This window comes from Culex pipiens, chromosome 1 (assembly GCF_016801865.2).
Source record: "Culex pipiens pallens isolate TS chromosome 1, TS_CPP_V2, whole genome shotgun sequence".
NCBI classification, from domain to species: Eukaryota; Metazoa; Arthropoda; class Insecta; order Diptera; family Culicidae; genus Culex; species Culex pipiens.
Window position 1 is genome coordinate 75,504,757 of NC_068937.1, and position 17,610 is coordinate 75,522,366.

Genomic DNA, 17,610 nt, shown 5'->3' on the forward strand with positions numbered 1-17,610 from the left:
ACGCTAATCAGAATTATCTGTATTAATGGTTTTTATAACCTTTATTACCTTCCAATTTCCGTGTAGTTTCTATAAACGTCAGTCGTCTCGTCAGCGTCACCCGTTTTTGTTTACCTCGCGTCGTGCACGGCAATATTTAGCACGTGGAGTAGGAATCCGGTTCGTTTTCGCATTTTTTATGATTCTGTGAGAGTCTGAATTCGTCTTTCAATTTACGTTATTAAAGCGCCCACAAACATGGTGAAAAAGAACCGAATTAGTTCGGACGCTCTGCTGAAGAAGAAATCACTGCAGGGCGTCAAAAGGCCGAACCCGTTCGAGATCCAGACGAGCAAAACAAAGTTCAACGTGCTGAATCGGGACACGCAGACCAACCGGCAGACCGGGCTTTCCGGCGTCCAGCGGGCTCGGGCCATCGAGAAGCGCAAGCAAACACTCGGCCAGGAGTACCTGCAGAAGCACAAGAGCAACCGGTTCGTTGACCAGCGCAGGGATGGCCGGAACATGAACCGGGAGGAGTTGATGGCGGAGCGCAAGTCGGGCGCGTCCCGGCGAAAGGAGATTTACAACTTAAACGATTCCGTCAAGCTGACCCATCGGGGCCAAACGCTGGAGGAGATTGAGCGGTTCGACGACGCCGTGGACAACGACATCGATTCCGAGGATGAAGGGGGCCAGTTGGATGGTATGTTGTTGTAGTTGTGTTTAAAGGCATTTCGTTACAAACTAACTTTGTCCCGTTTTAGGCGAGTTTACGGAAGCCGCTCATTTTGGCGGCGGTGACACGGACAACGGCCGGGATCGTAAAACTGTAATCGAGGAGATGATTGCCGAGTCGAAGAGAAAGAAAGCGGAAAAGCAGCGCGAAAACGATGAGGTTTTTGAAATGACCCAGAAGTTGGACAAGAACTGGCAGAGTCTCGCTGCGGTGGTGGGTGGTCACATGAAGGGTGACAGCGAGCGGCCAAAGCTGGATGATTACGACAAAGTTATGCGTGAGATGATCTTCGAGCGGCGCGGCAAACCGGCTGATAAGCTGAAGTCGGCGGAAGAGCTGGCAAAGATCGAGCGGGAAAAGCAGGAACGGTTAGAGCGGGAAAGACTCGCCAGGATGGCGGGTGTGGAAAACGGTGCAAAGGCAAAGCATCGTTCGGCGGACGACCTGGACGACGGTTACTTTGTGCAACCGGCTGTTGGAAGTTCGGAGGGTGTAGACGTAGACCGGGAGAATGGTGAAGATTCGAGCGCTTACGACCCTCGCAACATTACGAAAGAGGCCGAAAACGGGCACGGTGATGCCGAGGATCAGGCTGAAGAGGATGAGTCAGGTTCCGACAGCGAAGATTCGGAAGAAGGTTCCGATGATGAAGCTGCCGACAAGGACAATCTCTCGGATCTGGTTGAAGATTCGGATGAAGATGAGCCCGTAGACAAGGAAGTCAACAGTTCAAAAGCGTCAGAGGAACAAAACCGGCGTTACCTGGCTCAGCAGAAAGAACGCGAACAGGCCGCTGCTGAAGTTCAGTTAGTCTTTGAAATGCCAAAATCCTACGAAGAGCTGTCTAGTTTGTTGAACCGTTATTCGCCCATCAAGCGGGCGATCGTTTTCGAGCGAATTTTATCGTCCAACAACGGCCGGGTGGTGCATCTCAACAAATCCAGAATGATATCGTTGTTTGCGTTTGCCGTTCAGTATCTGAACGACTGTTTCGCCAGCACTTTGCCGGCAACCGTCAGTGAAGCCTTCGAAACCGTCAGCGGTTTGACGCCGTTTTTGTACGACCTGGCCAAGATGAATCCGCGCGAAACGGCAACCTGCTTTCAGGACGTTGTCCGAGAAAAGCAGGAAGAGTTTCGAAAGCGACCCCGCCAATATCCTCCGTTGGACACGCTCGTATTCTTGAAGCTTGTTCCGTTACTGTTTTCCGCTTCCGATTTCCGGCATCCGGTAGTGTCCCCAGCGTTGGTGTTTCTCAGCGAGATTCTATCCCGCTGCCAAGTGCGTGATCGTAAAGACATCACCGCCGGAATGTTTTTGGTCACCGTCGCGCTGGAATGCACCGAGCAATCGGACCGGATTCTGCCAGCCGCGCTCAACTTTTTGAACGGAGTAATCTACATGTGCGCGGAGACGAAAGCGATTCAAGTTGTCAAAATAGTGCCACCGTTCAAATCGTTTGCGCCCTGGAGCAATCTACTCGTCTTGGAGGAAACAGTCGAGGATGTTGAAGAAACCAAGTTGAGCCTTCGGGCGGAGGATTTCGTCACGGGCGCAATCGACGATTCGTTCAAGTTGAGAGTGCTAAACACGACCCTAGGCATGGTCCGAGCCGTCTGCAGCAAGTTGAGCAAACTGGACGGCGCCCATCACATCGTGGCCAACTTTCTTCCACATCTACGCCGCATCGATGAAGAGCTTTACCCGAAAGTTCTCCAAACAGCGCTCGCCGACACGAGACAAGCGCTTCAAACCCTTCACGACAAACCGCTGCACTATCTGGTCGCGCCAGAGAAGAAACCCAAACCGCTTCGGCTGCTGGAGCCAAAAATCGAAGCCACCTACGAGGACATCCGGCGGCGTCCCAAGAACCAAACGCTTCCATTGCGGGAACAACGTCGCAAGCTGCAGTCAAAGGTTAAGAAGGAAACGCGTGCAGCGGCCCGCGAGATTCGTCAGGACAACGAATTTCTGGCCAAAATGCGGCTGCACCAGCGGGTGGCTGGTGATCGCGAACGACGCGAGAAAGTCAAGCGCATTTTCTCCGAAGCCACGGCCCAGCAGGGCGAGCTCAAGTCGTACGACCGGAAGGCCAAGTACAAAAAATAGTGGAAGGAATGGCAAATGTAAGTTTAAATTGTTCGTGTTGTCTCTGTTTTATTTTTTATTGCGCTCGAAAGAAAGGCCCAAGTGAATGAGATTCTCTATTAATACTTTTGTTTACATTAAGGCAAATTGGTTTGCTGTGCGTTCACTTTAATCAAAACCACAAAGTGCGAGAGTGGTGAGATTTAGAGACAAAAAAAAAAAACAATTATTCTACAGTTCATATTTTTTCCGCACGTTGTCGGTGTTGGAAAGTGGTTTGAATGATTCCATGATGTTAAGTCGAAGATACAGATCGGCTTTTTTTTTGTCGCTGATCTTACCCTTGAGCAGACCTTGCACGCGTTGTTTTTCCGCTGTGATAAACTCGTGAATCGGCTTATCCGAACTGCTGGCCATCTTTTTCATGAGAGTAAGATAAATCTGCAACGAGATGCGATCCGTTTCCGACTGGATGGAATCATGAAGTTTTTGTGTCTCGTCGATGAGTGATTCCAAATGTGGCTTGCTGTTGGCAGGGTCGGCAAATCTAGCAGCAAGTTCGTCGGCTTCCATCACGCATCCGGCCAGCCCGATATACAAATCCGTATTCTCACGAACAAACTTTCTCAGGTCTTCAATCGTGACTGGATTGTCTTCGGGATAATCGATGTATGACTCCAGTGATTCATTGTTGAATAGTTTTATGACCGGGTATTTCTCTGGAATTTTGAATCGCTTCCCCAAGTCCGAATTTTCCTTGTCACCGTAATCCTTGATACCAACAAGAGCAAAGAGCAAATCCCCTGGAACAGAAAAAAATGCCTCATTTCAAATCAATTCAAAACCCAAAGTAATTATTGTAATTTATCTAACCAATACTTTCGGTCATTTCCTGGGCGAAGCCGGTGAACGCCTCGTGCTGGGCACCGAACGGAAAGGCCACGTCAAACTTGACCAGCGTGTAGCGGAAGCGTTGAACAATCCGGTCAAAATTGAGCCGGTCCAGCTCTACGCATCCGTTTGCGGCCCGGGTTGGGGCACTGTAATATGCCAACAACAGCAGGAAGCTTAGATGTAGCAATTGGACCGTGGATTTTACCATGTTTTCTAAATTAAAAGTATGTGGAAAATAATCAATAACTTATTAATGATTAATGTTGATGAACAACACAACATCGAATTAATACTGCTAATATTACCTGCATATAATTATTATATTAAAAAAACGTATATAGTGTGAAATAACCTCCAAGTGCTAGAAGAATTTTACGAATGACGATGTAGAACAGAATTGATAGTTTTTTTTCCGCCGCTCTCTTTTTGGGTTGCACTGAACATATGGTACGTTCGTTTGAAAAGCCGGTGCGGCACTAAGTGCCGCACTCGCCGTGTGCCAGTTTTGGTTCAAACGAACGGTCCAGTTTTGCTCTCAGTTTCTTTGCTTGTGTGCGTGCGTGGTGTTTTGTTTTGGTTTTTAAAATGTCAGTTTATATTGAATCGTGGCGAATTAAACATGTTGCATGTTTAGGTGATTTTGAATCAGTGTGTTTGCTTTTTTTTTGTTTTGACGGCTTTGGATGATGAGAAAAACGTGGCTGATCTTTTCTGATCTGCCAAGGAAATGACACGCTTAAGATTAAATTACTGTTTAAAATCTTGGTTTTTGTTGGAGTAGCAACCGTAGAATTAATTAATTAGTTATAGTAAGCTACGACTAGGGTGAATTGAATAAAGCTAGTCATTCGTTGTCTAACCCTCGAACTATAAAGACCTACTGCCTTTAGGTTATGGGCCCAGACATTTCCGTAGCAACGGCTGTTTGGAGAAAATAACAGAAGAAAATTTTCACTCAAGAAGTTAATCGAAGAATTTGGAAGAAGTTTGTCCTGAAACGATGGCCGATGAAGAAGTCCGAGTTCCTGGCGCTGGACGAGGCGTGGCGGCGGTTCAACCTGGCGGTCAAAGGCTACCCGGAAGTTCCGTTTCGCTGCCGGTGAAGGAGGTGCTGCGTGGTTCAGAGAACTACAATTCCTGGGCGTTTGCCACGAAGATGGTCCTGATCAAGGAACGGACCTGGCGCACCGTACGGGATCCTGTAGAAGGAGAACCGGAATTGGACGCAGATACCTCGGAGCAAGCACTGGCGACTATCTGCCTCAGCATGGACCGGGGCTTACGCGGCATGGTCCAGAATGCGGCAACAGCGAGGGAAGCTTGGGACATCTTACGCAACACGTTCGAGGACAGCGGTTCCACCCGGAGGATCGGTCTCCTGAGAAAACTGACCGGGATTCGGTTGGTGGGAGCTGAGAAGGTGGAGGAGATCATCTGCCAGTCGACCCAGGAGTACGTCAGCGAGATAATGGTGACCTGCAACCAGCTGGCGGAAGTCGGCTTCAAGGTCGACGATGATTGGGTGTCGAGTTTGCTGCTGAAGGGCCTGCCCAAGAAGTACGCGCCGATGATTCTTGGACTGGAGTCGTCCGGGGTCAAGCTGACGGCGGAGAAGGTGAAGGCCACGATCATGCAGGAGGTGAAGGTCGAGGCTGGATCGAGCGAGAGCGAGGGCGCCTTCTACAGCAAGCAGCGGCAGCAGAAGTTTAAGAAACCCGTCGAGAAGTCTGACGTCAAGTGTTTCCGTTGCAAGAAGATTTAATTTATTTATTCACCGCCTCCATCTAAAATGCTCAGGCTGTATCTTAACACTAACTAATTCTAATTTTAAACACAGATTTGGCCACAGCATAATCGAAACAAGTACAGACTTCGTTGAATTTACGGATACAAACATCGAGCGGGTTATAATAACCGTAGTCAAACAGAGGCCTCGGAATCCACAATAAAGGACGTTCACTTCTGAGTCCTTGGCGCGCCGGTTCGTTGAAGCGTACGTTGCCGCGGATGCTGTCGCAGTCGATGTTGCCTCGAAGCAGGTCGAACACGAAGAGGCGCTGCATCAGGATCCTACGCTGGGCGAGAGATTGCAACCTAAACAGCAAGCAGCGTTCCTCGTACGGTGGCAGGATTTGCGGGTTGGTCCATGGTAGCTTGCGTAAAGCAAACCTCACAAAGGCACGCTGTACTCGTTCAAGCCGTGCAGAGTGCGTTACGTGATAAGGCGCCCAGACTATCGCAGCATACTCCAGCACACTCCTGACCAGCGAGACGTACAACACCTTCAGAGCGAACGGGTCGTCAAAGTGGGCGGTGTTGCGCTTCAGAAAACCCAGCATGGCAAATGCCTTTGCAGTTGTCAGCGCAATGTGTTCATTGAACCTCATTTTACGATCTACCGTCACGCCTAGATCCTTGATCGATGTGACACGATCTAGAGCACGCCGCTCCACTGTGTACTCGAAGCGCAAGGGATCCCTAGAACGGCTGAACGAGACGACCTTGCACTTCTTCGCGTGCACCTTCATGCCATTCAAATCGCACCAGTTGAGAAGAGAGTTGATGTCCGACTGCAGCGCACAGCAATCGGCGTTGTTCTTTACTTTGCGGAACATCTTCAAGTCGTCAGCGTACATCAGCGTACTGGAGCTGGTAAACGCGCAGATTTCGTTCACAAACAGAATAAAAATAAGAGGACCTAGGTGACTGCCTTGTGGCACGCCGGAAGGAATTTCAAATATGCCGGAATGAGCGACTCGAAGGTTGACGAAGGCCTTCCGATTCGTCAGGTACGAACGAAGCCATTCAGTAATCCAGTCGGGGAGACCAAGCTTGCGGAGCTTCCGAATGGTAAGTGCATGAGGTACCTTATCGAACGCCTTCTCAAAGTCGATGTAGATAGCGTCTACTTGTTCGCCGGCCTCGAGGGCGTTTACTGTTTGGTGCACAAAAGCAAGGAGGTTGGTTGTTGTCGATCGTTTTCGCATGAATCCATGCTGGTCACCCGTAATGATTGGACTTACTACCGCATACAGTCTTTCGTACACAACCTTCTCCAGCACTTTTGCAAGGCAGTTAAGAATCGATATCGGACGATAGTTCTCGACTTTCTTGGTGCTTTCTGACTTGTGAATCGGAGTGATCGACGCAACCTTCCACATCGCAGGGAAAGCGCCCTGCCGGAGCGACTTGTTGAAGAGCCTCTTTACTGGAACGGCGAGCGAGCTAGCACAGGATTTGACGAGTGAAGGTGGAATTCCATCCGGACCAGGTCCTTTAGCAGCATCCACATCAGAGAGCGCTTTTAGTACATCGTCGTCGTTGAGAATTGGGAGGGGCAACGGCAGATTGTGACTGGGCACATTGTCAAATTCCTGTTCGCGAGGTGGAATCTCGTCGGAGCTGTGCACTGACTTGAAAAAGTCCGCGAAGAAGTTGGCTGAGTCTGCTGGAGATTTAGAGCTCACATCGCGGTAGGAAACGTCTGTTGGAGTTCTATTGACGTTCTTTCTGCTGTTCACGTAACTCCAGAACTTCGATGGATCGCGCTTTAGACTGCTCTGAGTGTTATTGATGTAAGACCGGAAGCTTTCTTGATTCTTAGCGTTGTACTCGTCCTCGATGTTTTGCACCATTACCTTGTCCCATGCTGTCCTTGACTCCATGTAACGCGACGTCGCCGTAAACGTAAACGATTCCTTAATGTTCGTAGCTCATCGTTCCACCACGGCAGCTTGTATCGGTGGCTCATTCGTCGGATTTTCTTCGGCACAACTTCGTGTAGGATGGTGTTAAGCTCCCCAGATGGGACGATGGGAAGATGGGACACTACGCGTCGGAGTGCATGAACGGGCCGAGCGCGAAGAGCAAGGAGAAGTCTGGCAACCACAAGGGGAATGCGATTTCGTTCTTTGCTGCGTTCAACGCGGTGGAGTCACCGGCAGGAGCCGGTGGTGACTGGATCATCGATTCCGGAGCGACAACCCACATGTGCCGGAAAGAAGCGATCCTGCAGGACCCATAAAGTGTGTCGGCCAAAATCAATGTGGCCAACAACGCGGAGGTCGCCGTCGTCGCTAAGGGTTCCGTCAAGCTGGAAGCTGACTGTGATGGAGAAATCCGGGACCTGACGATAACCGACGTGATGTGCGTTCCGGACCTGGCGATTAACCTTCTTTCTGTAAGTAAAGTGTGCAAGAAAGGTTTTCGTGTGGAGTTCACGAAGGACGCGTGTACGGTGCTGGACGCGAGTGACACGGTGGTAGCGATTGGTCGAGAGACGGACGGTCTCTACAAGCTCACCGAAACCAAGCGATCTCGTGCGAATCTGGTGCAAGCAGACGACCAGTTCGAGCTGTGGCATCGCCGGATGGGACATCTTTCTGCTAGCGGAATGAAGCGATTAAGAGAGATGACGACCGGCGCGCAGTTTGACGTGAAGGACGAGCTGCAGTGTGTACCGTGCATCGAGGGCAAGCACCAGCGTCAACCGTTCAACGCGCGAGGGCAGAGAGCGGAGCGAGTCCTGGAACTGGTCCACTCGGACCTGTGCGGCCCGATGGAGACGGAGTCGATTGGAGGCAGACGCTACTTTCTGACCTTAATTGACGATGCCAGCCGCAAGACCGTCGTTTACTTTCTGAAGTCGAAGACTGATGTGCTGGAAGCATTTCAAAACTTCAAGGCGATGGCGGAGAACCAGACAGGTGAGCGGATCAAGCGGATTCGTACCGACAACGGTCGTGAGTACGTGAACCGCGAGATGGAAGAGTTCCTGCGCAAGTCTGGTATCCACCACGAGAAGACCGTTCCGTACAACCCGGAACAGAACGGTCTGGCTGAGAGACGCAACCGTACGTACGTCGAGAGAGCGAGAAGCATGCTGTTCGACGCTGGCCTGGACAAGAGATTTTGGGCGGAAGCAGTGGCAACTGCGTCGCACGTGATCAACCGATCACCGGCGAAGGGACTGTCGGTGACGCCGGAGGAGAAGTTCACGGGCAAGCGACCGGATCTGTCGCATCTCCGCGTGTTCGGGACCAAGTGCATGGCGCACGTGCCGAAGGAGCGACGACGAAAGTGGGACAAGAAATCGGAACCTTGCATTTTCGTCGGCTACAGCGACAACTCGAAGGCGTACAGGGTCTACAGCCAGAGGACGAAGTCCGTCGTGGCAAGCCGAGACGTCATCTTCCTGGACGAGAAGTCGACCGGTACCGACGTTGCTTTGACGGAGCCTGTGGTCGGAGATGAAGTATTCCGATCGAGGTCGGTCCAGCTGCTGAAGAGGAAGCTGAGCTCGAAGAAGACGAGTCGGACTTCAGCGATTACGAGTCGGTCGAAGGCGATGCCGATTCGCTGGTTGAGGCGGAGGAAGAACCGTTGGTGCTCCCTCCACAACCAGAGGACCCACAAGTGTTGGTAAGGCGCAGTGGTAGGGAGCACGTGCCCCCAGGCAAGTATAAAGATTATGTGTGCAGTACCCTTCCTGAAAAAGATTCCCAACCCAGACAGAACCGTTCCACCCCGGTGATGGTCGAGCCTGACACGTTCCGTGAGGTGATTGCTCGAGGCGATGGAAGCGGAGTTCGGAGCGCTGGTGGAGAATCGGACGTGGGAACTAACCGATCTGCCGAAGGGGAGGAAAGCTCTACGCTGCAAGTGGGTCTACAAACTCAAGACGAACTCGGATGGATCTGTCGAGCGCTACAAAGCCCGCTTGGTGATCAAGGGCTATTCGCAGATCAAGGGCGTCGACTACAGTGAGACGTTTTCACCTGTAGTCCGGTACGCTACCGTCCGATATCTGATGTCGTTGGCTGCCAAGTTAGATCTCAAGGTGCACCAGATGGATGCAGTGACGGCGTTCCTGCAGGGTGACCTGGGAGAAGAGGAGATCTACATGGAGCAGCCGGAAGGATTCGCGGAATCAGGTGCCCCCACGAAAGTCTGCAAGCTGCGAAAGGCGCTGTACGGTCTGAAACAAGCCAGCCGGGTATGGAACCAGAAGCTGGATGCCGAGCTGAAGCGAACTGGGCTGAAGCGTTCGGCGTACGACACGTGCGTCTACTTCAAGGCAACACGGTCCTTATCGTTGCCGTTTACGTGGACGATATGTTGGTGTTCTCGAACAACCAGCAGTGGGTGACCAAGCTGAAGAAGGACCTGATGGCGCGATTCCGGATGAAAGACTTGGGCATGGCGAGCAAAGTTCTTGGTATGCGAGTGACCAGAGGCGACGGCAAGGTGATGTTGGACCAGGAGCAGTACATTAACGAGTTGCTGCAGCGATTCAACGTGGCCGATTGTAATGCCGTCTCGACGCCTGCTGATCCGACCCAGAAGCTGACCAAGGAGATGTGCCCGAGCACTGTCGAGGAACGGGAGCAGATGGCGAAAGTTCCATTCCGTGAACTGGTAGGCGGACTGCAGTATTTGGCGCTGTCAACCCGGCCAGATATCTGCTATGCGGTGAACGCGGTCAGCCAGTTCAGCAGCAACCCAGGGAAGGCACACTGGATTGCGGCCAAGCGAGTGCTGCGGTACCTGAAGGGGACCAAAACGATGAAGTTGACCTACTCGAAGCACGGAGACCAGGGCTTCGTCGGATACAGCGATGCGGACTGGGGAAACGATCCCGAGACCCGTCGATCGATCACTGGCTACGTCTACATGGAGGCTGGTGGATCGATTTCATGGAGCTGCAGGAAGCAAACCACGGTGGCGCTGTCGACGATGGAAGCGGAGTACGTGGCTGTCTCAGCTGCTACTCAAGAGGCACTGTGGTGGCGCGGACTGCTGAAGGAGCTGTTTGGTGTCGCTCAACCGGTCACGATCCACTGTGACAACATGAGCGCGGTGCACCTGGCGGAGAAGGAGATCGGCTACTCACCCCGGAGCAAGCACATCGATATTCGGCACCTTTTTGTGCGCGAGAATGTAGAGGAGAAGCTGATCAAGCTGGAGCACGTCGCAACGGAGGCGCAGAAGGCGGACGTGTTCACGAAGCCGGTAGCTGTTGCGAAATTCGTTGAAGCACGGAAGGCTCTCGGAATTCTCGGTTGAGGGGGGATGTTGGAGTAGCAACCGTAGAATTAATTAATTAGTTATAGTAAGCTACGACTAGGGTGAATTGAATAAAGCTAGTCATTCGTTGTCTAACCCTCGAACTATAAAGACCTACTGCCTTTAGTTTTTAGTTCTACTACCACTAGAACTGTTTCATTTGGGGTAATTTATGAAGTTCAGTCAGTTTCCAGCATTAGAAAAAGACGCAGAAGGGAAAAAAATCTTGGTTAAGTTGCTGATTACGGATGGATTTCCGTCTGAATAAAACAAAAATAACACCTCCGTGTAAGCACGAGAGCAAGCAGCAGTCAAGTGCTCAGTGCTCCATCGTTTTTTCGATTTTTTTCGCCGTAAATTACCGTGATTACCCGCGAGTTTGCTCCTGCAGCATGCCAAAGGCCGGCCGTGGCCGTGGCAGTTCGAGTGCGGCCTCGAAAAACCCGCGAAGTTCGTCTACCGGCCGTGTGCAAAAAGGTAAACAAACCAACGCCGTGTCGACCGCCATCGCGCAGGGGAGCGTGAGCGCAGAAGGCATCGACAAAAAGTTGCTACATCCCGGATATGTTCCAAGATCACCAGTGCGAACCCGTTCCGGTACTTCCGGTGCCACGACCAACACGTCAACATCCGCCAACATTCCCATCAGGAACGAGTTCCAGATGCTGAGCGACGACGAAGAAAACAACAACAACAACACCGACGGTAGCAGCACTACCGACGACGACGATGACGATCGTCATGCACGGAAAAAAGTGCCGACGCCAAAAACGAACAATTCTCCAAAGGAACGTAGACCACCTCCAATTTTTGTTTTGGACACGTTGGTGGACGATATTGACGAGTTGCTGGAAGGCCTCGGATATTGTCTGAAAATCGGTAAGTCGTCAGTGCAAGTCTACACATTTGACAACAAGAACTTCGACCTGGTTGTGGAGAAATTGAAGGGTAAAAACTTCAAATTCTACACATTCGACCCCGTGCAGAAGACAGCCGTTAAGGTCGTCTTGCAGGGGTACCAAGACCGCCCGATCTCCGACCTCAAGAAGGACCTCTCGGGTGCTGGAATAACGCCGCGTGACATAAAAGTCCTCTCGCGGAAGACAACAGTCACAGGTACACACACACTGTACCTGTTGTACTTCGACCGCGGCACCGTCAAGATTCAAGACCTGCGACGAACTAAGGCGTTGGACGGGTTTTGGGTAAACTGGCGGTTCTACTCAAAGAACCCGTCGGACGCAGCACAATGCCACCGTTGCCAGAAATTCGGCCACGGCTCGCGGAACTGCAACCTTCCGCCCCGCTGTGTGAAGTGCGGTGAAACACACCTCTCTGAGGCGTGTGCACTGCCGTGCAAGGCGGACCTGGGGGACAAGGCAGAGCAAACCAAGGCGCGCATCAAGTGCGCCAACTGTGGAGGTAACCATACCAGCAACTACCGTGGATGCAGTGCACGAAAAAATTACCTCGAGGAGCAGGAAAAGAGGAAGAAGAAAGCAGCAGCGTCCCACCCTCCTCAGCGAAGTACGAACGTAACCGTACCGGCTGCTGGGCAGCGTACGGTTCCCGCGGACAACTCAGCATTCCCCCCTGGCTGGGGGCGATCGTTCGCCAGCGTGGTCGCTGCCGGTAGCGGCAATGCGGCCCAGCAAGAAGTCACCGGGGAAGATCTCTTCACCCTGCCAGAGTTCTTTGCTCTTGCGGGGGAGATGATGTCGAGGTTTCGGACCTGCCGTAACAAGGCGGAGCAATTTCTAGCCCTTGGGGAGCTGATGATCAAGCACATCTACAAAGGATAAAATACTGTGATGTAGTTATAAGCTTTTTCTCTTTCTTTCCCCTTTCCTTTGCAATTTTAGCAAGTTTTTTTTTTAAATTTTTCTTGCTCTTGTTAGTGCCATAGTTATAGAAATAATTGTTCCAAAATGGATTATGGTGCAACACACAGCTGAAAGGAACTCCAAAACTCTGTTATGAACTGCAAAAGAACTGATTGTATCTTGATTATTCACCAATAAAACCGAATTGAATTGAATTGAAAACAAAAATAAGTGGCCTCATTGTCGAGGAACCTCAATCCGTTCCGTTGTGTCCTCTCACCGGGAGAGTTTTGCTGATGCGGGATGTTGCAGGTGTCGATTGAATAAGCTCCATAGAGTCAAAATGGGAAGACCCAGCCCCCATTTTGGAAATCAAAAGCGCCGTAATTGTCTTCTCCATGCTCGACATCATGAAATGATCCATCCGTATGATCAAATCCAGAATCCAGCTCACAGAACGATTTACGGTAGATTTTCATGATGGATTCCATGCTTCGTGTAAGACGCGGCGCGAGTCTTGTCGCAGCTCAACTGGCGACATTTCAGTTTGGTGCCGCGGCGAAATTTTGTTTTGGTTTCGCGTGTGACATTTGAGGTATGTACACTCAGAAAAGAAACAACAGAAAATTGCTTCGCGAGATGAAAAACACTCGCGCTGTTATTTCGATTTATTTCAAAAACCACAATATTCGCACGGTTTTGTTATTTAGGATGTCGTGCTATTGTCGTGTGCTGTCATTTCGGATTTTTAGGGTATGTTGCTGTTGAAAAAACTGTTGTTTTGTTTTTTTATTTAATTATTTATCGAAACACACCAAATTTCACTATAATATTTACTTTTTCACTAAATTTAACTTCCGGATCGCCGATTCTTATCCAACTTGGCTTTCTTCAGATGGTCTCGTATTTGCCTTGACCGCAGCTTCCGGCTTTGATGTTGGTGTTGGACTTTTGCTTCTCGACGAGCTGATCAAAATTTTACCCGGATGCGACGCCAATCTTGGATCTCAGACGGATTAATGGCCACCGGAGTACGAGATAACGTGGGATTGTGGAGTACGTGTTTGTTCCCTGAAAAAGATAACGTTGACGTTTACATTAGGAATGACTAGAATAGCTTCTTAATATACACTGCGACAATTGCCAAATTACTTTAATGGGAAACAATTTATAAATTAAATTCATACTTAAATAATAATAATATAACAATTTCAAAAATGTATTTTAAACATTAAAATAAATTAAAAATCAAGATATAAAAAAAATGATTTAAAAACGCAACTAATTTTAAAATCCGAGGATTACAAGAATTTAATTTTCAACAAATTTAAGTATGTATGTTTACTATTTTTTTAATTTTAAATTGTTAAAAATTTAAGATTTTAAAATTTTCGAATTTCTAAATTCTTTAAAATATTTTAAGAACTCTAAAACTCTGAAGATTTTTAAAGATCATACAATAGGGTATTTTAACCATTAGTGGACCCCCTAGTAGAGCCGGAACACATTTTTTACAAATTTTTAATATTTTAAGCACTTTTTCATAACCCTCTGTACAAAACAATGAAATCTGAAGTCTTTTGAACAATTTTGACTATTTGTTTCATCAGTTATTCGTTTTTGAGCAGAAAAAAAGCCATTTGAAAAAAAAAGTTTTTTTTGCCTGTTATGGACCCCCTTTTCCTATAGTGGACCCGGGTCCATAATCCGATTGTGGACCCGGGTCCACTATAGGCAAACTGTTATTTTTATACCAAATTTAAACGATTTTGGATGTTTTGATGCATGGTGTAGGTCTAATGATAGATATAACGAATAAAAGATGGATTTTGCTCACTTTTCATCATAAGAAAATATGTTTTGTTAACAAATTTGGCTTTAAACAACGGAAAAATCTAACAGACATTTAAACACATTTATTTCCGTAAAAGATCAGAGAAAACTTTTCAAAAACTACTGTAAAAATAAAAATAAATTTAAAAATGTTTTTTTGATTCAAATTTTTCCATATTTATTACATAAATGGTGGACCGAAACTAAACAATACAGTTGCTTTACAGTTGCTGATAAAACCACGCACGTTTATTTAAAAAAAAAGTTTTGTTATTGATTTATTATTATAAAATATCATTTCAAACTACAATTATGATGCTTCAGTTAAGTACAATTAACTATAGTTTCGATAAATTTTAAATTCTTACGGCTTCAGAATTGTTGGTACTTTTAACATGAAAACAGCTATATTTTTACTCATAATTGAAAAAATATGCGTTTAGGTTGATTACAACAAGCATTTATTGTATGTTTAAGACAAACTTTTGCTTAAACAACGTTTTCTTCATTTTTGAAGGTTAAATTTACAGGGGTCCACTTTTGGAAAAGTTTGGATTTTCGTTGTCCTATATTGGACCCCCCTAATTTTTGCTCGAAAATGAGCAGTTCTTCGCTTTATTTTAGTAAAGTTCCTTAAACTTACATTATTTCGACTAGCTGAAGTTAAATGATCAGTCAAAAATGATTGGATAGTAAATTCAATAATAAAATATAAATGCTGTTTTGTTGTGAAAATGCTAGTGGCCATGGTTGATTTCAGATGTCGAACTCAAAACACTTATTTTGGTGAAAAGGACGATTCAATGTCAGTCAACATTGTTTTAAATGATGCTGAACATGCCAAATAAAAGATTTGTAGACAACAACACGCTTGAAATTGTGATTTTATTGAATTTTTCATCAAAAACGCTTCAGAGGGTCCACTATAGGAAAGGGGTCCACTAATGGTTAACGTACCCTATAAAAATTTTAGGAATTTGGGATATCTAATATTAGAAATTTTAAAAATATCATTCAAATAAAATTCTAAAATTCTATAATTCTAAAATTCTAAAACTCTAAAATTCTAAAATTCTAAAATTTTAAAATTCTGAAATTCTAAAATTCTAAAATTCTAAAATTCTAAAATTTTGAAATTCATAAATCATCCAATTTCGTTCGCGTTATTTCAAAAATTCCTAATATTTGATAGACCAAATATAATTTTTTTTAACATTGTATAATCCTTAAAATATTGCAAAAGTTAATAGTTCTTAATGTTATTTAAAGATTTCTAGAGTTTCAAGAAGTCTCAGAATTTTTAGAATTTTAGAATTTTTAATTTTTTGAAAATTTCTTATTTTATTATTTTTATAATTTTTCGAATTTTTAAAGTTTTAAGAATATTAAATATAAAACTATAAACAAATTTGAATTGTAATTTTGTTTTAGAATTTTATACTCGTAATTTTTAGAATTTTTGAATTCTTAACTCTAATTCTAAATATGACGAACGACATTTAGATTTTGGGAATATAAGAGTTTTAACAATGTTAGAATTTAACAATTTAAGTATTTTAGAATTAAAGAATTTTAGTATTTCTTGATTAAATTTTCAAAATGCCCTATCTGCATAGGAAACCCATGAGGGATAGGTTGTTTTGAAAATTTAATCTAGATTTGAGTTTTTTTTCAATTTCTGAATTTAAATATTTTAGAATTTCAGATTTTTTAATGAGAACTTTAAAACTTAAAATTTTTATGAATTATTAAATTGTATAATTTAATAATATTAACAATTTACACAAATACATGAATTCAAAGAAATTTTTAGTTTTCAAATTCTTGCATTCTATAATTTTGAAATACTAAAATTTTAAAATTACGAATGAAAACTTTAGAATTTCACAGTTTTAGTGTTTAAGATTGTTTAAATTCTAGTAATTTTGATTTTTTCTTTAGTTTGGAATTATTGGATAATCTAATCCACGTAAGATAACAATTTTGATGTTTTGAGGTTTTGAATTTAATACAATTTCACACAAACACACACTTAAAACATGACTCACCAATTTCATCAGGTATGTGCCGCCACCTCCCGTGGAAAGTAAAACACCAAACACCAACCGCTTCCTCGATCGCAAACCGGTTCCTTCCCGTCCCGTCCTCCTTCTCATCCTCCTCCACCGCCACGAAGACCGAAATCTGAAATACAAGACACTTTGATTCGGTCGCTCGCGCACCCCGGCCGGAACATTTCGCCGCAAAAAAATCACAATCTAGAACTAAACATACCTATTATCCGTCGAAAATCGACCAAAATCTTCGAAGCCCCTAAACCAAATCCCAAAAGGAAGGACAGCTGGTTCGATTCGGTTGCAATCAAGTCCGAACAAGATCAACTGAGAAGAACTGTCAAACTGTTTGCGTCGACGAAAATCGTGACGTCGAATTGAAGGAAAATCGATGGAAAAAACAATGTCGGGCATGTCGAGTGTTTGTCGTACGTTTGTCGTCCTTTCGGCTAATCAATATCGAAACGGTAAAATCAAAACCGCGCGACAGCTTGTACGACGTGCGACATTTTTCAAACAGGGACCTTGCGTGCAAGCCTTTGTGTTCGATTCTGACATAAGAGCGCGTGGTTATTTAGTCGAGAGAAAGCCACCGACCGGAGCGGACAGGGAACGACGACGCGAACCGATGGCTAGCGGGCGGACGGGTGGAAGGCCATCGGTGACAATCGGAGTGAGCACAGGAAATCTAGGACACTACACACACCTCAAGAAAAAAAAAGCTTTTCAGAAATTCAATGTATAATGTATACTTTTTTGAGGAGTCCGGGAACAGTGGTGTAGGGGCAATCGAAGTTGCTTCTCACCCAGTTGGCCTGGGTGGTGGCATTTTTTTTCGAACTGAGATTTGTCTGATCATGCCTTCCGTCGGAAGGGGAAGTAAATGTTTGCCCCGGTCTAACCTAGAGGTTAGATCGATAGCTCAGTCCAGGTGTAAGATTCGTCTCTCTGGGTCCTGTTTTGGTTTAGTCGCTGGTAGGCAGTTGAACTCACAATCCAAAAGTCGTCAGTTCGAATCCCGGGGTGGATGGAAGCTCAGGTGTAAAACGAGGTTTGCAATTGCCTCAACAATCTAGCCTTCGGACACCTTGTAGCATTTGTGTTTGGTCCGCTTAAAATTACGTCATTTGACTTT

General features: G+C 46.4%; 2 protein-coding genes and 1 long non-coding RNA gene across 4 annotated transcripts; 1 reads left to right on the forward strand and 2 right to left on the reverse strand.

The window, feature by feature from the left end:
- The first annotated feature begins 82 nt into the window (after positions 1-82).
- On the forward strand, positions 83-2,860 carry LOC120429247 (nucleolar protein 14 homolog). Its single transcript, XM_039594458.2, has 2 exons — positions 83-685; positions 747-2,860. Exons 1-2 carry the CDS (start codon positions 238-240, stop codon positions 2,825-2,827), a joined length of 2,529 nt encoding a protein of 842 aa, XP_039450392.1. The 5' UTR covers positions 83-237; the 3' UTR covers positions 2,828-2,860.
- Positions 2,856-4,151, reverse strand: LOC120429250 (protein windbeutel). The gene is made up of 3 exons (XM_039594462.2): positions 4,006-4,151; positions 3,680-3,913; positions 2,856-3,609 (listed from the first exon to the last, which is right to left on the reverse strand). The coding sequence occupies exons 2-3, from the start codon at positions 3,906-3,908 to the stop codon at positions 3,038-3,040; spliced, it is 801 nt and encodes a 266-aa protein (XP_039450396.1). The 5' UTR covers positions 3,909-3,913; positions 4,006-4,151; the 3' UTR covers positions 2,856-3,037.
- Positions 4,152-12,812: 8,661 nt separating this feature from the next.
- On the reverse strand, positions 12,813-17,064 carry LOC120429229 (uncharacterized). Of its 2 annotated transcripts, none has more exons than XR_005607243.2 (3): positions 16,696-17,064; positions 16,470-16,620; positions 12,813-13,659 (listed from the first exon to the last, which is right to left on the reverse strand). It is a non-coding gene; the product is annotated as an uncharacterized LOC120429229 (long non-coding RNA). The 2 variants fall into 2 exon arrangements; XR_005607242.2 differs by having other exon boundaries at positions 16,470-16,605; positions 16,696-16,994.
- Between the last annotated feature and the right edge of the window lie 546 nt (positions 17,065-17,610).